The sequence below is a fragment of the Heliconius melpomene genome, chromosome 3 (genome assembly GCF_056956725.1).
Source record: "Heliconius melpomene rosina isolate 202511_hmr_F chromosome 3, ASM5695672v1, whole genome shotgun sequence".
Taxonomy (NCBI): domain Eukaryota; kingdom Metazoa; phylum Arthropoda; class Insecta; order Lepidoptera; family Nymphalidae; genus Heliconius; species Heliconius melpomene.
In genome coordinates this window covers 7,587,452-7,612,288 of record NC_140391.1, presented here as the reverse complement: position 1 = coordinate 7,612,288, position 24,837 = coordinate 7,587,452, and the positions used below count along the sequence as shown (strand labels likewise).

Genomic DNA, 24,837 nt, shown 5'->3' with positions numbered 1-24,837 from the left:
CTGCTAAATGCGGGATACGACGCAAAGCTGATAAAAAAAATGAAAAATGAAATAGGTGTACAAAATGAATGTAGCTTTAATAATAATAGGTAGCGTTTAAATGCATCTACTCTCAGAAACCTGTAATAATAATGAATCTCTGTCACATCAAATGCTTGAATCTCCTGATTAATATAGTGGAACTAAGGAGGTTCTTGGATCAAAATTGGCACGGCTTATCTCTTGCAGGATCTTTTATAACTGAATAAGTGCTATGATCGTATTCTACTACGGGGTCATATAGGTAAAAGTACTTGGTTAGTTTATAGGTATGTCGTCGGATATAGAACAAAATATTTATATAGAAAATATTATTTGTTTAATTTATTTTTAAGTGTATAACATATATGTGAAATTGAATAAATAATATTAGAATATTAAAAATCAAATAAATCGGCTTCACGCTGTATCCCGCACACCGCAGGATAGCCAGAGGGAACCTAGTGTTAAGACTAAATTATTTGACTTACTTACTATACTATATAGTTACGTACATTTTACACCTACAATTGACAGTCTAGTTCTTCATTCTCACAATATAATATACACTATATGCGAAACCGACATTTTAAATTACATCTAGTAATAATAAAACATCAACTAACTTATGCATATTCCACATCACTCCTGCACTTAACTATCACTCGCGAGCTTCAAGGATTGTTAAACATAATGCCATTAGCATAAGTAGCTAGCTATCCCGCGCGAACGTACAGAACTAACTAAAATTCCACTGCATTAAAGTAGAGTATTTTCAATGATACAAACAATTACAATAGAGATGTATAGTGACCAAATTCTCCATAAATTATATGTTAGACATTCTCAAAAACAGTAGGAGACGGTAGCGGAACTTGGAACCGCATTGTTCAGGATCGGGCGTCATCAAAACAGAAGGTGAACACTTTTGTGTTGGAAGTTGTAAATTTTATGAAAAGTGAAATTCCTTTTGAATGGTCGTTCGGCCCATAAATAATGCGGGATTAGAGCGGCCGGCATTGTTTTTGGCACTTTTGTTCGCCGTCAATGCGCACGTGGAGCGTAAATGGATTCGTAACTTCCTTTCACGCTCGCTCTTAAGCTACCTGTTTATTGTATTGTGCAAATTTGTTTAAATATTCACTTTTACTTTATAGGAAACGTGTGTAAATTAAAAAAAATGTCTTTAGAAATAATGTTTGCAAAATCTATATTAATGAGAATGAAATGTCAGTCAGCTATTTAGACAATTAATTAGCTTTAAGAATTAAATGTCGTAAAAACTTACCAAATTGACTTCGCATCCAAGGATAGAGCGGACTAGGCAGCGACGCGTTGGTGTTTGGCGGGGGTTGTTGAGGAGGCGCTTGCTGTGCGTGCATTGACTGCTGATGCATAGGGGGCATCTGCGTCTGGTGCTGCATGTCATCCACTGGGTACATGAGGTGCTGCTGGTGCGGCGGCATTCCGTGCTGGGCCATGTGTTGCTGAGGGTGCATATGGTGCGGCATCTGCTGCGCCTGCTCCAAGGGGGGACTACCGGGCACTCCACCCGCCGTCGCTGCTGCAGCTTGAAGCTTGCACGACGTGTAAACTGCCGGAGTTGGAGGCTGGTGCCCATTAGGGCCGTAGCCGTCTGTTTTGGGTCCCATGTGACCCATCTGAGATGGGCTATCTGGTCGGTAGCCATTTTGTTCCATTTGTTGATAATATCCCAATCTGTCGTAGGGTGGGAACCTTGGGTATGGCATTCCGGGCGCCGGTTGCGCAGGGTAATGGTGCTGCGCCGGCCTGAGCTGCTGGTCGCATCCCTCCATCTCGTGTCCTTGTTGTGGCACCGCGCCATAGTGCGCGTGTGCTTGCTGGTGGTCATGGCCACCACCGTTCCTCATGTCCGGCATGTAGGCGTTGGAGAAATATGTCATACTGTCGCAATTATTGGCGCTCATCGCGGGCCCACAGCCCGCGTGGCTCGCGTCCGTATCTTCCGTCGCAGGTTTTCGGCCAATTAGGCCGACACTATTACTTTATCAGTCACTACACAATCACTTCGGATTCCATTCACTACACAGCGGTGATTAAATCCAGTGCAGTTACTTCACGATGTGCCAGCGGACGGTGTATCCTCATCAGAAACTCGGCGAATCTGAAAAGAACAGGTTAATAAATTTAGTATAGCTATAAATAGTTTAATTTTAATTGGTACGGGAAGTAAGGTGGCTATCGATTGATGGCTCCGTGTTATTATTGGCGAGAATGCAAAAAGTTTTTACGTGCCTAAATTTTGATGTAATATCAACAGTTCGCTACAAATTGAGCTTTCTACCACGGAGAACACACATGTAGTCATCAAGTGGTATTAGCTTAGAGTAGAGGCATACAAGTAGCGACCTGGCTGTAAGGGTCCCCTTCATCACGGATAATTAAGAAGCCCATTAAAAAGTATGACATAAGTATGTAGTCGGTCTTTGTCAAGCGAAAACAGGCAGTTTCACAAAAATGAAATAGTGATTTGAAATAGCGTCACGTTTCGTTCGACACGTGGCTGACCCGCCGTCATATCCTCGCCATTTCGTAGCATTTGAGTGACAGCCTCACAGCCTGACGGCATACCATTATACCAACGTTAATTTGTGTCAAGGGGCAAGTGTCACTGAGACCGTGTTATCGTATAATCTTAAACTGCTGGTTCTTAAGTATAGAATTTATGGTGCATTTACAACGACAGCTACTAGAATTTACCAGGCTGTAAAGCTAATAAAAAGATTATAATAGAGTTGTAGAAAAAAAAATGTTTTAGATAAGATCTGTGCGCGGTGATAGAAGTGGTCGCGAAACCGTGTTTACGAGCGCTCGCAACTGTTGAGCTACTGGAAAGAAATCAGCACGTCCTTCTAACGTCACGTAGTCTTAAATTTTGTATGGTAACGTGAAATTATGTATAATATGAAAAAATTGTACAGCATATATGTACTCGACAGCGCTACCGCCCCTAAAGGTTCACTTAGTTATTTAAAACCCAAAAGCTCAAGCTTCATTAGCGACGGTTAATGATGGCGGCATTTCTCAAGACAATATGTTCTTTGCAGATGCTATTAGTTAATGTACAAATAATCTTAAAAGTAATAAGCTTCTGAATAAATATTTCTGTATTATTTTTTGATATGGTATAATTGGAAAATGCTGTGAGGCGTGGCGCATAGGCACGAGCGTGTGACTGTTAAGTCGACAGGCTAGGAGTTCGATTTCCACTTGAGGAAATGCAATATTTAACGTTTTCATTTTTTCGCTCTGGTGTCGCCACTCAACACGCAATGCTTCCAGAATTCGGCGGAAAGTGTTTTAGCACTAGGCTCTCTCTGACTACCACGCTACATGCGGGATACAGAATACATAATATTAACAATACATTTACAAAAGAAGCTTGTATTAGAAATTCGCAAGTTTAAATATTTGTAACGTTTCCCCCCAAAATTGCAATCTTTCAAAGTACTAAGATACAGTTGAAAAGTGTGTCTATTCGGTAAATTTGCATGGCGGAGCATGGACAATTTAAATTTACGATTTCACAACACCCCCAAACGGGGCGACCCTCGCGTTTTTTTAATTTTCAATTTTCATTTACATTCCTACCACTAGCGTCCAATCTACGGGGCGCTACATTTAAAAATCTCTTGATTCATTAAAAACTTCGACATTAAGATTTATTGGGTTGGGGCACCAACAGCCACATTAGTGAATGAGTTATAAATAATTCATTTCTTCTTATTCAAATGAAAATATTTACATAGCGTTGATAGATACTTGTATACCTAATTATAAATAGAGAATATCATTATGTAAGTGTAATTAATGGAAATTTCATTCTAACGTAGTAAGTTTCCTACATATATTTAAGAAAAAAGATATATTTTAACTATATTTTCTTTTAACCTATGGAATACTTATAAAAATAAAATACATAAATATAAAGAAAACTTATGTATATGGCTAGATTTTTATGCCAATTTATTAGCATTTAAAAAAGCACTAACTAAAGTTATGAAATTTATGAATGTTAATTCCTTAACACTTCTTGGTAGATATGAAAAATATTTATTTTTCACACAGTACTTCAACATAATCATAAACTTAAACTAACCAGAATGTTAATCTACTTTTTAATCAGTAACGTTAGAGCCACATTAGCTCTAGCCTGCAATTATGAGTTTAAAAGATACAAATCTTGGAACAAGAAGTTCAGGGAACATGTCTTTAAAGTGACCGACGAGGAAATTAAGTATTACGTGTTTGTGATAATTTGATAACTCAGTATACGGATTTGATTTATTTCTCGACTGGCTCTGAGTCAGACTTGGAGAAGCGTTCTCATGCCCTTTAGATACGCTCTGACCTACACCGGTTTGAGGTATTATGGGACGTATAAGCTTAATGTTAAGATTGTTATTGCGTTATATTATTTATGATATTATAGTTCGTTTAAATTAGATTTTTTTTAGAAAGCTAAATTCTAAATTTTTTATTTATGTAAAAAAAAATCAATAAAGTGTCTTTATGATTACTTCTTTTTTTATTATTGACTTAAAAAAATTACAATTTAAAATCAAAAAAAAAAAAAAATATTATTGATATTCTAGACGTATGTTTATATGAAAGATAAATGATATAAATATATTTAAACAAAAAAGCATATTGACTTTAATGAGTATCATCAAATTATGTGTTAACATCACGAAATATATGTCGCGTCCGACGTAGGATTAATGTTCGATGGCCACCGGCGAGATCATCTATAAAGCTTCACAAACAAACTTCTAATTGAAAAATTATACTTGACCATATACTATATTTATACCTTTAGGTGATATAGTTCAAAAATCATGAAAACATATAGGTATGTGAGTTATACAAAGAATTAACAATATGACTTGTATATTGCTAAGAATGTTTTAGTATAAAATTATTGTAATACTGGACTGTACTTAATTTGGTGGAAATTAGGATCCCAGGTTCCCTCTGCCTACCCAGCTAATCGGGATACAGGGTTAAGCTAAAAAATACTGGAAGAGTTTACAAAAATATTTCCATATAAATAGTATAAATATCGGAGCTTATTTACTTACCTCAAAGAAACTTAAGTTTTATAAGCTTACTTTTTCATACAATTCCTTATATAAAAGAAAGCTTAAAAATCGTATTTTTTAATAATACCTACACAATATTTCTAGATAGCATGATTCAGTCGAGACTGATTTCGATATCATTTTGACTAAGACCGCTATCTCACGTCTCATACAGAGAAGACCGAATTTTAAAGAATATTAATGCCACCTCACGTTCAACAGTCGGTAGCAGTTAATCAAGTGACGATCAAAGAATATATTTCGGGAAATACTCACCGCTTGTATTTATCATTTCCACTATTTGTCAATTAGTGGCTATTGTAGGAATAAAATGTTTTTGATTTATTCGTAACGTATCGACGTACAGACGTACAGACGGAAAGACTGAACTAGAGTTTGCGTGATAATGAGCTAGCTATTAATAATAGTTATATATTTTCATGGCAAAAAAATATTAACTATATTTATCATTTTTTTTTAGGCTGAAATCATTATTTACGTGTAATGGCTAGTAAATTTTATTAGAATGTGATTTACGTTTAAAGCTAAGAAATTAGTTCTTGCGGATATTCGATTGATAAGTTGTTATTTTAGTATTTCTTTTTAAATTAATTAGTTGTTAAATTATTGGGTAAGTATTTAGACATTTAGTCCTATAGGAGACTGAGATCAGTAGTGGCGCATGGGCCTAAGTGTTGTAGTGATTGTAAGTGCAAATGGTTGTGGGTTCAATCCCACTTGAGGAACTGAAATATTTATATAAAAAAAAAAATCTTCACTCAACACGCACTGCCTCCAGAATTCGGCGAAAAATGGTTAATGGAGTGTCTTAACACTAGGTTCCCTCTGCCTAACCTGCTGCTTGCGGGATACAGCGTGAAGCTGATTAATTAATTTAGTCATATAATATTTTCAACCTAAAGCACTTTGATATAAGTAAATCTATCTAGTCCAGGAACTCTGTGAAGGGAGTGAAGCGTGGCTATGAGACATTCACTAATTACTATACACGCTAGCATTAATCTTAATGCTGTTTCTTTAGATCTGCTAGTAATTACGTCGTTTATTTAAAGACTTTCATTTGTCATCTAAAAAATTATGTATACGATGAATAGTTTAAAATTGACATAATTAAATTAAATTTGCTATTTGTGAGAGAATTTTAGGAGTAAAAATAAAATAATATCATTTGCCATTCCATATCGTATTTAATGTTAGTTTTCGCTTTTTCAGTTAAAAAAATATAGATATTAAATTCAAACTTTATAAAAATATTTTCGTAAAAAACACGATAGATTTAAATAAAACCTTTAATTTTTCGTATAGTTTTCAACCCACATTAAACGTAATATAATTAATTTTAATATATTTTTTTGTTTCAGTTAAAAAAAACCTAATAGAAATATCAATTAACCACTGAAAATAACACAAAAAAATAGTCCTCACAAAATAACAAGCAAGCAGGTGACAAAAAAGGATTTTTTCCCCTAAAAAGTTATAAACTGCTCTCCAGAGTGAATCCGGGCTCTCGGTGAGCTTGAGTGAAATGCGATGTTCCGCTAATTACTGAATCAACTTCAGAATTTAATAATACAACTTACTTCCCACACAGGATTCATAATTTTTCATGAAGGGAACCTAATGATTATGTACACGTGACAATGTTTACATTCCATTTCGACTTGGCAAGTAGGGCTTAATTAGGTTGTAGCTTTTATATTTTTTTCCTTTTTTTAATAACATTAACAGAATAAAAGGTTTGACTTTGAAAAACTTTTGTGTCTAATTATGATGGGAACCAGCAAATGTTAATTAAAAGCCTATAATTTGTCTTTTAATCGCAATTATATTATTGGGTAAGGTCGTATATTGATATCCTATAGACAATACAGTAAAATAGTGAAAATTATTAATTCTATCAATAAAATAAAGTATTTTATTATATCGATTTGTAGTATTTGTCGTCTCATATACCTGTGGGTGTCCACGTTACAACAGAAACTGTAGACAGGAGGAATTTGTTAATCAAAGCGAATGCAATCAATAATGGTCCGTGCAATCAAAATGTCAGACATTCCTTTATGGCCATCGAGCATACGAAACTAAAGGTGATGTAGTATTAGAATTTGATTTCCTTTTAATTTATATGAATCGTTCATTATCAGTCTAACTTCAGTTTCTACTATATAGTATACGTAAGTTTTGTTTATAGTATAAATAAGTTATTTATTAAGTAAGTAATTTTGGAGGCCGTTTTGGCGCTCGGGCATAAACGTGTGACTGTAAAAGCGATGGTTGTGAGTTCGATGGAGGAAATATTTAATATTTTCATTTACTAAGCACCTAATGTCTCCAGAAGTGGGTGGAAAATGGGGAACGGAGTACCTTAACATTAGGTTCCCATGTTCCCTGTACCTACCCTACGATAGCCTACCCGTGAAGTTAAAAAAATGTATCAGTTCTCTATCTAAGCTATGCAACATTCTCTACAAATTTAAGCCACGTTTTTGCGTGACTCTATTGTTAACATAAACCTATGTTACCTACATTTTAGTATTTGTATTAACTATATGTTAGGTTTAGAAAATGCAATGCAAAAATTATATTATGTTTTTTTCCAAATTGAATGAAATTATTACAAATAAATATAAATACAATAAGCCTAGTCATATAATCCTAACATTCTATCTATACATATATCTAGCTTATATACCTAGATCTAGCATAGAGTTTGCCAGCTTTCGAGCTATTGTCGCATTATAGCTGTTTAATTAACATTGCTCTCACGCCGGCTAATTGTTATATCGCGCGAGTTGATTTATTGCGAAATACCTCTGTAATTGCATATCGAAACTTTGTAGGCGTATCTGTAGGTAATATAGCTATACCTACAAGCTTCGGAGGAAGAACTTTTTGGATATTTACTATGTTTCTTTAGTAAGAATGTTATATTTCAAATTCTTTAATTTATAAAATATTAAAAGTTTTGAGATTTTTTTAAAATTTTGGTTATTTTTTAATTTAACGCCATCTGTTAATTTATACTGATACTACATTCCATAGCGACATCTGTCAATATAAGAAAGTACCACGCCAGGTAGTCAGTCAACGGTAGTATTTCAAACTCCTTCAATCAACTATAGCATCCATCTTTTGTGAAAGAAAAGAATTAAAATAGTAGATTTTTTTTTAATTTCTAGTAGGCGAGTATTTTCTATAATACCGTACATTTTTAAATGCCAAAAATATTTTTATACAATTATTTACATAAAATACGGTATATTGTTAGTTACGCGATATATATATATTGTAGTAATTTATTCCACATTGTAATTTATTTTATTTTATAAGTAAAATGTAAATCTGATCTAATCGTTAAAAATATTCTTAACCGTACGGTACATGCATGACGTGTATGGAAATTATAATATTAAAAAAGTTAAACTATGGCGTTGCTGTAAAACATACATTTTAAACGTGTTTATTTTTTTATTAACACGTTTTATAATCATTATAAAAAATATTTTCAATATTAATTTTATTTTTAAAATATCATTATTATAACAACTAGTACATAAATATAGCCTTAATAAATATACTTTAATAATGTATTCTTTTATTAATGTTATAAAATAATTTAAAGTACTTATAAATTTAAAACGTGTGAAATACTGCATTAGAAAAATTAAACAATATTTTTATCTAGCACCATCTACATAAAACAGACCACACTAAATAACTATAAATAGTTTGGAGGATTTACACTAGTGACATCTGTTGACGAGTAGTATAAATTATTTTTAAGAAACTTTTCAATGGTAGATGGCGCTAATTAAAGCAAAGAATCGGGTTCTGTTTATTGGCTTATGAGCTAAATATAAGACAGAAACATAAAAAACTAATAATAAATATATATATATTTTATTAATTTTAGTAGTTTAATATTTTACTTTTCAATTTAAGGCACCATAATAATATATTTTAAGATTGCGACTTTTGAATTAAACTTCTAACAAGATGAAATGGAATAGATCTTATAAGAGTATTTAACCTGAAGTGGGAATAAGAAACTCCAACAAGACTAATTCCCATAGCCTATCAGAATAGCCTAATATACCCCGGCCCTTATAAAAGAATTTCATACAATAATTTTATTATAATCTAAAAAATTATAGAGATTTCTACTGTTTAATATACTTACCTAGTATTTCCCAATTGTTTGTTATTCTATATATAATATAATTAATAATTGAAGTAAATAAATTATTATTTCCCATTGACTAATAGTTCAATCATTATTACAGTGCCAGTTATAAAAAACATTACCTAACTGAGTAAATCAATCGCGTGTTTTTTATAATCATCATATTTATGAAATCGAATATAAATTGCAAGTTTACACTATGCTATATTAAATATAGAAAAATCGTTAGTTGGTCCGTATTATTGATAATAATAACTATCCAATTAACTATGTAATATTATGTATTATTAATAATAACTAACTATCTAACGGTGTATTGTTAATTAAATAACCACGCTGTATCCCGCATTAGGCAGAGGGAATCTAGTGTTAAGACACTCCGTTCCGCACTTTTCGCCGAATTCTGGAGGAATTGTGTGTTGAGTGGCGGAACTCATCGCCAAGTTTTTGCCTCGATACCAGTGCGAAAAAATTAAAATATACATTTAAATAAACATTTAATTTCTTCCCCTAGCCTCATTTAGGTACTATTATTGACTATATTTATTCCTTTTATCTTTTTATTTCTACATTTGTACCAACAAGTGCTACAAACACTGTTAACATGTAAAATTATTAAAACAAGGTGAACTTAAGTTCGCAAAGTTCCGAAGTCAGCTATTCTAAATTCAATTTCGGCATTCCATGCTGCAAGACCGGCAAAAAGACGAACGACACGGTAGGGATGGGACGGAATGAGAATCGCGTCTGTCGAGATTTTTTTGTACGATTTTTTCGACGTTATTATTATGAGAAAAAATGCGGAGTCAGTAAAGCAGAACGTGGGGTGGGGGGGTATGACGAGGGTTCCCGGTTTGATTGAAGGAGGTGGGGCGGGGCGGTGACGTCACGCTCTCATAATAGGCCGTGCCGCTCAGTGATGGCCGCCGTTTATCAAGTGCTCTGCGTCTGCACTTGGACTCTATTAGACATTTGACTAGCATTGACGCGTCCGGATCCCACTGCAGTGTCGGCGCTTGCATGTATGAAATATGGATGGGTGGTTACTGTTGGTTTGACGTTTATTTGATTGCATATTATAATTACATTTCTTTACTTGTCTTTAATATTAACAATATTCCAGGTGTTATGCAATATGAAAATTAACAAGTAATAAGGAGTGTTAGCAGCGTTATTTAATTAAAGGAAGGTATTTAATTTTAAACCAAACAAGTCAAGTAAAATAATTATATATAACTCTAAAGTAAAAAAAAGATTTAAAAAAATATCTTTATCGTAGTCTAATCAATATAATAATCAGTATTGCTACATTTGGTGAATATACGAATAATTCACCAAATATCTTTCTAACTAGATATATCAAAATAAAAAAGTGCCGTAATTATTCATATAAAATTTGCAAAACATATAGGTAGATATAATATAACAATTCTAATATATAACATATCTATTCAAATCAAAATTCAAAACGTTTACATCCAAAATTAATGAATATAATAAGCTATTCTAACGTTAGAATCGTTACATGAAAAACAAAACAAAGTCAGCGCTGGTCTGCGTGAGGATGGGCGGAGCGGTTGCGTGCTTGGCCGCAGTTATCGCGGCACACCTCGCGCGGCACATCACTACGCCTATTCGTGGTTGGTTAGAAAAAATATAAAGTAGATGTAAGCTTTGTTTAATATCGCAAATCAGAAAAGCCGTTTAAATCCCATAATAATATAGTTGAATTTAAAAAAAATCTATTAATTTCATAATTATTATTTCTACATGACTTTAACAATGACATTTGTTTAACAATATTTAATAAAAAAAATGGCGACTTCTTCAATCACAACCAGAACCTATAATCTACCTAACCAAACTTTCATCAAACTACCCTTGAAGTGTATCCTATCCAATAAAAAAAAAAAGGTTTTTCTCATGGATGCCATCATCAGAAATGAACCAAATTAAAATGGGGAGCACCAGCTTTTAAATAAAAAAAAATCGTCAGTGAGATAAAAAAACACTCCTTTTCTTGCAGAAGTCGGTTAAAATCTAAAGGTTAAAGGTTACTTATCAAATATAGTAATATAGCAAAGCAAAATAACACATCAAAGTTCCAATCATGAATTATTGAAATATGTATTTGTAATAAAAATAAATGGAGTTATTAGTCCAACAGCCCTTTTATTCAATATATTTCTTTAATTACTATTCCTGTGGTATGTAATAATTAAATAAGAAATAAAGGTGTGTATATTACTAGAGCGAGGCGTGTTTTTTAGGAGGTTGCTAGTAAAAAACCCGCAAAGGCAAACGATTTTTTATAGTATTGTTTATAATAATAATCTACTATTGCATATACATAGGCACTTATATAGACTTTGATGAAATATTAAATACTTAATATAAATATTTTATAATATATAACTGTATCTAAATAAAACAGTTCACGTTACTCCTCTATCTGACTTTCTAATCTGATTTAAGTCGTTACGATAAAAATAATATTTTAAATTCCAAAAGAATCTAATCTAGATTTATATTGAATCTGGTTAATTAATACGATATTTTCGTTGCAAAGACCAGTCCGGTGTTTATTATAATTAGGAGAAAATTTGGCATATCAGATAGCTTTTAAATGAATATTCATCTACTTAGAAACAAGTTATAATTTTGAGTGGTCGTAAAATATTTTATTTGCATATGATTTTTGTTTAAGACATTCTGGACCATGAATAGATATTTTTTCGTTTCACGCTCAATCCCGCATAAAACAGGATAGGCAGAAGAGACTAGGTGTTTAGATACTCCGTGAAAGTGAGAGATCAGCACCCAACTGAATTCAATGCCGCATTTAGTCTGGTTTGTAGAGCGGAGAAATAAAAAAAATAGATAATTCAATCCCCAGAGTGGGAATCAAATCCTCAACCGTCGCCACTCACAAGCTGTGCCAATACACCACGAAGGCCTGAGCCCCATGAATAGATTGTCTATTTAAATTAAACAGGTAAGTCGATAATTAATAAGCATTCATAATGACTTGGCCATAATTAAAGAAATTATTCACTTATTACAGACTTATTAACTTTTTTCTTATTTGTTCAGGTGCAACGTAACAATAGGCGCGGCAACATAATGTCGAAACAAACATACGGTTTTGTTAATTTATATTATTATATTTTTAATTTTTATTTTAGATATAGGTACTCGTGTGTACCTAAGGTTATTACATCATAAACAAACATCATTTCATAAGAAGCACGATAATTGACAGATTGAAGTTCTCTCTCATATTAATAGCAAATTACAATTTAAATATGAAAGTAATACATATTAAAAAAAAACAAAGTTCACCTTTATTAATTATCATTCCGTTAATAATGATTATCATTCCGTTGCAAGTTCTCGTTAAAATTGATATCTCCTTAACTGTATAGGTACCTATTGGGCTAAATTGTAACAATTTTTTTCAGTTTTGCACTGTATCTCGCATATGGCAGACCTTAGTCTGAAAACGTTTAATTTAAATCGTTAAGTAGAATTATTAATTTTAAAAATTCAGATCTTTATTCGTTTTATTTCACACTCAACAACCAACAATATAAGTATACCTATATGAATAAAAAAATATAAATAAATATATTAAAACAATGCTTTACGTTGTTTTTATTCAAAACACGTTACAGAACATGTTTCAGAATGATAGGGAAAAATTAATTGCAAGCCATTGTTATTATTTTTCAATGCAGTAAGCTATAATATATATAAAGTGAAACTAAAGTGCCTCAGTGTACCTATAACACTTTGTGAATGCATCGTTAAAAAGCCACTGCTACATGTATCAAATAAATAATTTTGAACTGTTAAATATAGTATATAGTAAGTTTTTATAATAACCTGATTTCTGTATATTTAGAAAAATCATAAAAATAATGATATTACTTAGAAACATAACAGCTTTAAAAGAAATTATTAAATTTCGAAATAATTGAATAATGAAGTTCACTTATCTACTTTTATATACATATATATATTAGTACTTAAATATGATGGTAAAATATAATACTAAAATAGACGTTTAAATTTCAGTTAAAATAACAACCAAAGTCAAACTAATTCAAGTGTAATAACAAATAAATACAATAGCGCACTTTAACCGATACTGCTCTCGCTTATTATGTTTTGGCATCGTACTACACTCCAATAACAAACGTACTGCGGTACGTCATTAAGAAATATACTATCCAGATGTAAATGTCGAATCTGGATAATATAAGAAAATATATACATATGTATAATTAAACAATGTAAGAGAAATTTTGGTTCACGACATCTTACTTGGATTTAAATATAACTAAGACGAAAAAACTATTCCTTTTATAAACATTAATAAAATATTATTACAAAAATTATAATTACCACTATAGATACCTTCTCGTATACTGTATTATTCAATAGAAATTCAGAATTGATACTATGTCAATAAAATTATAATAAAAAGCCGGTTAATCGAGGCTTCCGTACCAATTTCTGGATTGTGCAATGGGAAGTACAAAATAAAACTTTAGTTGAGGTACGGAGTAGTTTGAGGTACGGAACCCTAAAAACAATTAAAATATTAATCTATCATAACTTTATAGGATCAAAATAAACTAAATTGAATTATAAGCAATACGATTATGCGTTATACTCAAAATGTAACATCAATGTTAAAGCAATAAAAGTGAAAAAGGTGTTTTTTATTGTTGTGCAGCGCCATAAAAGCGACATAAAACTCGAATACAGATTACAAAATCCGTCCTCTATAATATAAAGAACCTTATTTTGAAGAAGACAAGGAAATTATTAGACATAGGTACAAGTTGTTTTTGAAATTTGAACTTTGTATAGAATTTATTTAATCGTTTTATTGTTTCATTCATAGTTTTTTTTAGGTTCATAGCAGTGTTAAGACACTCTATTCCCCTTTCCTTCTTACCGCAGAATTCCGGCATTATGTGTTGAATGGCATAACCCAACGCCAAATTATAAAGTTATAGGTTTTTATTGATTTAGCATATAATTATCTTTCAATTTATTTATTTATTTTAGAGCATATAAAATAAAACAATACTTTTAAATCACCGCCGGGAGCTATCACTGTAATTTAGGTCTGTTTTTATCGACACTACCGATTGTAGAACAAGAACAACGTTTAATTTAAATGATCTTTTTTGTATTATTAATAAGATAATTAAAAATAGAAATAAAACTAAATATATATCTTTCTTCAAATTCTACCCGGCTGAGTGTCTTAGGTATACCTAGTTGCAATTTCATAACGTGACCTAGTAATATATGTATTTTTATAATGTAACAAGCTCAAATTTATTATAAAATAATATTTACCTACCAGATATATATTTTAAATTAATTATAATGTTTTATAATGTAAATTTGCCTAAATTCCTTGAAATTTTGTTTAAATTTATTCAGTTTTATTTATTAAAATTAGATGAAAGTCTATTTACAACAATGTTTAACTTAAGTGAATATAATATATATTCAAGTACAAACTATTGTATTTAACATTTTAAAAATACATTCATTTTTAAATCTAAATTCTATCGGAACTAAAACACTAGCAATAGAATGTTCCCCAACGGTTTGTTCCAACTGAAATTCTTGACATTTAGCCTATCTAATTAGGTATGGCTATACCATTGTTTTATTTTATTCTATAACAGTTTCTGATATTATGAATTAAATATTTTTCTATAGATAGAGTTATTATAATAAATATTTATAAAAAATAAACTAGATATATATGTATTTCTTAATTAACCGTCCTACTATTAAAATTGTGATAGTGTCTACAATTCAATTAAGACTTTAATGAATTCCATGTTTTATCGTTTTGTTTTCAAACCTTTCTGCGTGGTAGGGTAGGAAAAAACCTCTATGGATTTTTTTCACTCAGTTTTAACTTTTGGAACAAATTCGACACATTTCATGTTGAATCTCGAAGCTTAACACCGAGCTTTGTCTTACAAAAGTAGGGAAATTATTGACTACCCCGAGTGAGAATCGAACCCGTCCCACAAAGTCCCACTGCGTTTAGAGTGCTTTATTGTTATCTATATATATAAAATCGAAAGGTCACTCACTCATCACGAAATCTCAGAAACTACATGTGCTAGGAATCTGAAATTTTGCATAAGAGTTACTTATAGGACGTAGGTGCTCGCTAAGACGGGAATTTGCAATATTCGACTCCTAAGGGGTTGTTTTTGGGGTTGAAAGTTTGTATGAAACTTCGTTACTGCAAATGCTAGGAGTCTCAAATTTTGCATGGACGTCACTCATGGAGACAGAAATTAATAATAACGTAGTTCACGCAGGCGAAGCCGCGAGCGAGCCGCTAGTATACCTATATTTAACTATCTTTGTGTAGATAACGGAGGTGTATTAATAGGAACAATTTCTTAACGCTACGTTCCCAGATCCCATATGTCTACCCTGCTATGTGCGAAATATAGGCGTACCTAAAAAAGAAATATAAAAAAATATTATTGTCAAGAGTCATGCTTTATTTTCACATATAAAATATATTTAATTACGAAATAAAAGTTCAAACGCCTACATTACAAAGACACAATAAAGCGATGTTTAACGCCATAATTAATATAATGTATAATGAAATATTTTTTTTAATAATAAGTCTGTTTCCCATCGTAACCCGTTAGCTGTTGCCTTCATTAGAGAAATTGTGGGCAATCTATCTGCCACGCACGTTTACTATACTGACTTCGATAAATAAATTAATTGTTGAATAAATATTATTCAAAACAATAATATTTTTTAACGTCCCGCTATATCCCGCAGCAAGTTAGGCAGAGGGAACCTGGGAACTTAATGATAAGACGTTCTCTATTTTCCGCCAAATTCTGAAAACAGCGAGTTGAATGCGGAACTCAACGCCGCGCTTAGCCTCATTACCAGAGTGAAAAAAATAAGATATTTTATATTCCATGGGCAGAAATTGAACCTAATACCTCAAGAAATGTTTTGTTGTTCTGAAACTTGTAAGTGTCCTCATATTCATCCACATACTTACCTATATCATTCACCCACTTACCTATAAGTATATTATATCTAATAAATACTATATATACATACATGATTTTTTTAATGTGTGTTAGGATGTATGTACGTAAATGAAACTTGAAATATTCCCTTTTTCACAACGGATTTTAAAAAGAAATACCTAAGCTCGAGTACTTGGGTTATCATCAAATACTTATTGCAGAAATATTTATGCTATAGTGGTGGGTAGAGTATGTCCACAAAAAATAATCATTTAAATAATATTATGATAATTAACAAATAAATGTTTAAAATTAAATTTTCTCATATAAATAATTTATTTTGGTATGTTAATTTAAAACTGTTAATCATTAAGCGCACGTCATATTAAATGACAATTATTAGTTTTTTGTGCTCATCGCAATATATTAATATGGACAACAAAACAAGGAAAATTTAAATCTTAAATTATATACAAAAGCTCAAACCACCACTTACTAACACAAAGAAAAAATAAAACAAAACAAATATCTTATAACCTGTTCCATTCAGTTTTGTAATAAAATGATAACACTGGCCCGCTATAATTGATATGCGGTTCGTCGATAATTTTACAAATTCCCTTAACAAACGGCCGGGCGTTACGGGCCTATAATACACATTAATTTCACCGACTTCGCATGTCAAAGTTAATATCGAAGTATTATCTTTATTTAGCAATTTATCTTCTGAAAATCGAGACCCTCATGGCGCAGGAGCACAAGAGAATTAATTGGTAACGCGACGGCTGTGAGTTCAATCCTTACCCGGGAACATTAATTTATTAATATTTTTATTTCTACGCTCTGGCACCAAGGAAAAAGCTATTAGTTCCACTACTCAACACACACTGCGTCGAAAAATTCGGCAGGAAGTGGGTAACAGAGTCTTAACACAAGGTTCCCTCTGCGTACCCTAAATGATACAGCGGGAAGCTGATTTATTTATTGTTACCTTTTTAATGTAACCTTGTAAGTGTATGATAAAAAAAACAGATGTTTTTGAAGCGTTATAGTAGAACCATTTATACAACCTAAAAAGGAGTTATATATAATTCCCTTTTAAATTGACTACTTAACTGAAAGGTGTTCGGTGAAACTTTTTTAAATAACCAACGATGTAAATTTTAGAAAAATGAAATGTAGATACAATTTAATAAGTAGCTAGCGATATTTCTGTTTGATAGTAATGATAATGGACGATTCATTAAAATATTTAATGAGATGCGATAGTGGATACCGACAAGCATTAATAGAACTTTGTTTCAAATTAGGCGTATGTAATTATTTCATTTCGTTTGCTATGTAAATTTATAGGCTTTTAAATATATTTACGTGTTTTTTACATATATAAAACTATATTCTAATTTAGTTTAATTTTAGCGTAAGCTGAAGCTTTCACTGATATAAAAAAAATAAAGCCTCGTTTTGTCTTATATTAGTGAAAAAAGCGTAGCAATGTACTATAAGTATTTACTAAAGCTAGATATATTTCCTATATAAATCTTAGTTCGTCTTCTTGTTCAAAATAGTCTAACCCTAAAAAATTACACGGAAACCATAGCACCATGAAAATACGAACAAACCTCTCCTTTAACAGCTAAAAGCCATTTCAAATCCACTATAAATTAGTAGTCGAAAATCGTTTCAAACATTATGTAAATTTAACAACAGTAGAACCTAAATCAAAGTTTTTTCAAACAACTTTCTTAGCTTACGCAACAATAGTGTAAAGGGCATACCAAATTCGTAAGAAAAAGCCGCTATGATTTCTCCAGTTTTCATAAAAAGTCGTGCGCGCGGTCACGCTGTATTATCGCATCAACCAAATCTCTGTAAGAGCATTAAAATCTTACATGCTGTTCACTTTATTAAGGCAGTTTAAAAAAAAGCAGTTCACGATGGTCAGCACTAGATAGCGGTGAAAGACACCGTTAGAGTAATGGCCACTAGAAAACCTCCCACTTTAAATTTTGTCTATTATTTAATTGTTTTTAGTATTGCACATTTATATACATTTTGTTCAAATATTTTTCAGTAGAACTAGAATTTGGCTGAAAGTGGGGAACGAAAGTGTCTTAATGAGAACGGAATGTTTTAACACTGGGTTCCCTGGTTCCCTCTGTTAAGTGGAAATGCTGTTTTTTAAGAAGAACTTTACAAGGCGCTATGTCACATGTAAAACTAAACCTCCTCATTATATTTATTAATAAAACCACATAAAGAATATTAATTTAAATGTTAAATCCGACATAAATAGCTCTAATAACTCAGCAACAGAAACTAATATAATATACATGATTAGTATGAGAAAGAATTTTTCTATAACCAAAAATGATAAATCAACAAGTTTTGCCCTATATATGTCCAAATTATATTTGTAGGCTATGTAAATTTCTCTCAAGAAAACTGGTTTAATTAAGTTGATTTTTATCAGATACAAGTAATTGATTTATTTACGTCGTATGTTTTTTTTTATATACACTATTAATATCGATAATGGATTATATATTACTAATTTAGTCTACTCTACATTTTATATTAGTCAATTTTTAATATGAAAACAAGAAATGTGATACAAATTATTAAATTGGTTCGTTGATTGAATTTAATCACGTATAGCTTTCTTTGCCTGATTTAAGTATTCAAATATTTCATTTAAACAAGGGAATTAATTAAATATGTTGATTTTTACATTCTTTTTTAATTTATTAAGTATGTGAGCCTAAAACTCTGTTGCTGTACACGTCCGAGCATAGTATTGGGGATGCAGAGGGACCTGGGAACCACTTCCGCATTGTGTTGAGTGGCAGAACTCAACGCAGCGCTTTGCCTCGTTACCTTTCGCGTGACCCTGCGCTACTGGCCTCACAGTTCACTTAATACACCTTTACAGCTATTTGAATAGAGCAAATATTTGAAATATTTTTAAGCATGACGATCATGAGGATTCTCATTCAAATGCTAAACAAGAACAATGAACATAGTAGAGTCGAATTTAAATGATCTTATCACGTTTATACAAAATTTTATTGTTACGCCTATTTATTCGATCCATATTATATTATTATGAATATATACTGAATGGTATTGGAACGTTTGTTTTACGCATGGCGTAGTTTTAAAAATCAATATTTATCTCAAATAAATGTGTTCAAATTGAAATATACTTATTTTCGTTTAAAAAATAACTTTATGTACTTTGTGAGTATTTATAGATGTTATTATAATAATTTATAGTTAGTTTTTTGTGTAGTGTTTTATAAAAATACTCAAAAAAAGATTGGGCTCAAAACTGTTGCTGATGCTGGTTTGTTAGTTTTCAATTTATCCAAATTTTATATTTACATTATGTGAATCTTTTTTATTTGACGTAAAAAATAATAAACACGAATATTTTTTAACATTATTAACATTTTATTTACTAAACAAATTGAAAATTGACATAAATAAATATTTATAAGCAAAATTTAAATATTGTTCAATAATCAAAATCGTTGTAAATTCCGTCTTCAACATAAAAATTTGTCCCTAATTTAAAAAATACTAATTGATTGCAATGAAAATGATAAGAGATAAAATTTAAAGCGGGCTATTAACGATGCATTTATCGTCGGCGACGCTACCTCTACGCTAACTTATGGTAATTTTATCACAGGCCTATTATATTTATTGGTTAAGTAAATACCATCTGTTAAGTTAATATCTAAACTGTATAAAGACATTTATTGATAATATCTGTTACAATGAGTGATGTAAACGGCCATATTAGTGCGTTTTGCTTGAGCGCTGGTGCAAACATTTTTCTAAGTAAGTCCTATTTATAAATATTTTTAACATCTATATTAATTATTTAATCAGAAATATTATATTAATAATAATCATTTACAAAATCACCATTCATCGATGGTTAAATAAAAACTGTTACATATTTTTTGTTAGCAATTTAAAAAAGGCGGTGCTAAAACTTCGAGAGAGACGACTCTATTTTGTTTTTTTATTAAAAAAAAATGAAGAGTTTGATAAATGACCGTGCATCCCCGAGGTACCTGCTCCGACCGAACGCGAACGATACATAAAGGTATTATATTTATGTCTATTTGTGTAAATGTCTGTATTAATCTTAGCATATGCAACTATACGATAGTGACGACATCGGTACAGCTGTTTTGTATCATTTGCATTTTTAAATAATTTTTTGCATGCTTTTCCATATGTCTGGGTTTTCGATTAATTGATTGTGGAAATGATGGAAATTCGTTGTTTCATATATGTGTAGAAAATTGTGCAATCGTAATTTTTATTGATATATACGTTATATTGAAACGAGTGATGTCCGGCCATGTATTAGTGGAAATAACGGTTGAGTTTATTTAAAATACAAATTTAAAAATTATCAATTATAACTCACCAATATAATCCACTTAATCCAATCGCAATGATTACAACCAAACTAGTTATGTTTAATAAATAAATAAATAAATAAAACTGCTACTAAATACTACGCAATAAAATGTCAAATAAAACTTGCACTTTTAAAAGATTAATGTTTGCTGTCCTCACATCACTATATACGAATATTTACGACAATTTCTAATATCACCTCGTTCTTGTCATAATTAACTGTCGTATTCCGGCTCGGTCCATTAGTGTCCAATTTATTTTTTCCTCTCGTCGACTAGAACTACCATTCTATCTAGCGGAGACCACCAAACCGCCAGCGATATTTTATTCATGCCGTTGCCCCTCAGTCTTATTTTCATCGGAGCGCATCTAATTGCGATCATGATAAATAAATATTCGTATGGGACATCACTAATCAATCGGACGAACTGACACCGAAGTTCAAGTTCGCGGGAAAACTCGCGTCAAAAATATCACTGTATACTTTTTGGCGGCACTGTCTTTTTCGCACGTAAATAAAATGTCAATATTTTCACGATATGACACCGGGCGGTGTATGTGTTCCGTATAATGGACGTCTGAGCTCGCATTGAGCTAGCTGTCAAATCTACGAGCCGTCATAGAGCTGCCACGAGCGGGTACGCACACAGACGCGCGCGTGCAGCGCGGGACACCAACACACTGACACGGCGCGCGGCACGCACACACGCGGCCCCGTGATTCATACAGCGCTAGGCGTGTGTTGGTGCTAGTGTTGTGCCGGCGACGGGCGGCGGGTGGGAGTGCGAACATGCAGTGCTTTTAACGCGGCCAGACGAAATGATGCTTAACTGCGAATACGAATGCGAACTGTATCGGCTCTACAAAATGGCTGGTTATTAGCTAGTGACGGGACACGCGCCTATGTGGCTGATCACATGAAAGATTATCCAAGTGCGTGTGAATGCAGCGTTGCGCTACGGATGGGCGGGAAACGCTATGGAAATACGTTTTTGCTCACACGATTGTTATCGAATTAATATCTTGATTAAAGTTTATATTTAATTCTTACGTGAAAAAATTAAATTATACGTTTGCTATTTATAATATAAAAAATTGTGTGAACCAAAATTAGAATAGCCTTGGAACCAAAAGAATTAAGGAAGTATATATAGACGAGCACTTCCCCAATCCATTAAGTTTCCTATTTAAACGGGACGCGCTTACGTCGCATTTACTTGAGCGTCCCACAAAAAGGACTTCCCTTTGATTTCAGTTATCGCCAAAATACGAGAATAGGTAGCTTCGAAGCGCGATGCGGTGGCGCGAAATTGAAATACGACTTTATGTAAATCAGGATTGAACTGTTTATCGCACGGCGGGCACGTGACTAAACAAACGATCACTAAAAGCAAATTGTAATTTAAATTTCGAATTCGTTTCCGCCACTTAACCGTTGATTTTAGCGTTGGTCTATGCGGGCCTTACCTGTAACAAAAAAAAAAGATGTTATAAATATAAAGTTATATAATGTATGTATACATGTATATGTTATAGATAGAAAAGGTATATATCTATTATATAAAAGTAAATATTAATATCAAATATGAATATTTGAATAGTATAGTATGTTAGTCTATTATTTTTCTCTGACTCTTCCTATCTTAGACGAGGTAATGACATTCAGAATTTACATAGGTCTTCCGTCTCTCGATTTCACAACCAAATGCGTCTTTGACATTTGCCACTTTGCACCCATCAGCTATAAATAGCCAATATTAGGAAAAAATCATGACGTTTGGGAGAGATGAATAAAGATAAAAAAATAATAAATACATAAAAGAAAGTCGTCGTCTCTTTATCTCATGACCTGCCGTCTGTTAGTTCATTCTCTCTGATAAGGCGATACGGTCAAATGTGAGCTGATAACTGGGTCAGTGCAGTGGGAAACATAGGTACCTACTTCTATGGTCAAGTTCAGTACAGTCGTTAAATATGACGCACAAGTTTATCTCTTTTGGACTTTTGACGTAGATCATCTATATTAATATTTTAATATTTGTAGGTATACCATTATGTTTCCCTTTTTCTCCGTCATCGCCACTGATGTCGACGTCGTGCCTAACATATTATTTAGAAAAAATATTTAAAAGCTTGTATTCATTGAAAAGTAATTAAATAATCCAAGCCACGTAATAGCAATCCATTTAATTAATACGACAATTATTAGATATATAGATATTTAAATTGTTTAATTATTTAATTCACTTTTATAGATACTCAATAAAAAACAAACTTTATACTTTAGATAAAGACTAAAGATAAATGATAAGGTAATAACTAGTTATTAAAAGATAAGAACTAGTTACTAAAATAGTAGTAACGTAGTCTATTAAAAGGAACATGAGTGATGATTGTAAATCATACGCTATTTTGGCTTGCGGTGGTAATTCCAAGGATCTCTACAATGTTTGATAGAGTACTATCAATATAATAGCTATATTGATAGTACTAAATATAAAAGAGTAAATTGCTTTTATCAAAACCCGTACGCAAGTAAAATGTAAACTAATAAAAATTAACTGATTGTTAATTATTAAAAACAAATATTAATAAAAGAATAATTTATTTTTATACCCCTTATCGTTCCGTTATTATTTATTGAAACTTGTCAGTCTTTTGATAATAATAAGTAAACATGGAGGTTAACGCTTTCAAGGCAAATATTTTCAAGAAACATAAACTACCAGTCGTTGACTCTACATGTATGTTAGTATTATTTACTAGTTTATACTCTATAGTATGAATTATTTACAATATTTTTTTTTTCAGCTTCACTTAGCAGGATAGGAAGAGGGAACCTAATGCTAAGACCTCGATGTTTCCCACTTTCCATTGATATAACAGTATTTTATGAACGAGAAAAAAAAGAAATGCATAAAATCATAATACTAAAACATCTTAATTGAAAGTGGGCAGATGACAAAGATAGCCAAGTTAATAAAGTCATATTCATATACATACATATATAATGAAAACCGACATCAACTTGAAAACCGTGACCATTCGTAGTAATGAAGATGTTTTATTTTTCACGCCGTCAAAAAGACGTATCTACCGTGAAATTTTAGAACACAGACCCCCGTAACTCTGGTATGCCCTGAGAGAGTTATTACATTAATATATTTACTAAACACGCTTCTATTATTACTTTTTCATGTACTCGTTTGTGCATAAATTAAAAATATGGCAGTTTTTCTTTTGTCCAGCCCTTATTTGGTATTCATATTTGATATTTTGATATCACAATAGGACCGCGTTTTTAAATGAAAACACAAAACGTGCTCGTAACTTTAAAGAATAAACCTGTTTTAGTGCAATGTATGCTGAAGCTACAAATTGTAGAAGGCAGTACTTCACGCAATATTTCTTATCGGTTGGACTAATATGGACTTTTTTCTTTTAGATATAAGTATGGTAATATAATGAACTCTGTACGTCTGTACGTATCGTTCAATTACGGTCATATGAGTTATGACATAAGTGAAGGATATTGGGGACGAGGGGTTTTAAAACGTGAACTACATAGTGCTGGCAACAGATCACCCTCTTTAATTTGTCCCAAATTATGAACCGTAGCGAAATGGGGTCCCAATGTAATGGTACCCCAGTTTTTTCGTAATATCGATCGAAAATTCGCCTTACGCTACCTAGCTATATATTATTGTACAATTTGGTTGGAATTTACGTGTTTCTTATTGCTTCCGCAACGAATTTCGTGCGACCCACAAGTAGAAATGATTGAACCTATCGAACATTCGCCGGCAGCGGCCGACTCCAATTTAGTTTTTCGGATTAGATACGGCAAACATAATAACATAATTGGTCTAATAACAGGCTAACCTCGTCGTGCCTTATAATTCACTTTCGAATTTGGTTCATTTTTTTACCCTCCGTCTGTCTAAAACTATTATGATTTATTATAGAATTTTCGTGCAAGCAAATCATGGTCTCGTTT

The 24,837-nt window shown here is 31.9% G+C and overlaps 1 protein-coding gene across 5 annotated transcripts in view; it reads right to left on the bottom strand.

Annotated features, from left to right (window-relative positions):
- Positions 1-24,837, bottom strand: part of LOC146540009 (homeotic protein antennapedia-like) — a 156,232-nt gene that overhangs the window by 14,288 nt on the left and 117,107 nt on the right. For 4 of the 5 annotated variants that reach the window (XM_085207633.1, XM_085207631.1, XM_085207629.1 and 1 more), the window contains one exon: positions 1,307-2,164. In XM_085207633.1, coding sequence (XP_085063759.1) covers positions 1,307-1,967 — 661 coding nt within the window. In that variant the 5' untranslated portion in view covers positions 1,968-2,164. Of the gene's footprint in view, positions 1-1,306; positions 2,165-20,847; positions 21,538-24,837 lie in introns of those variants that run through there. The other variant, XM_085207632.1, reaches the window with a different exon arrangement.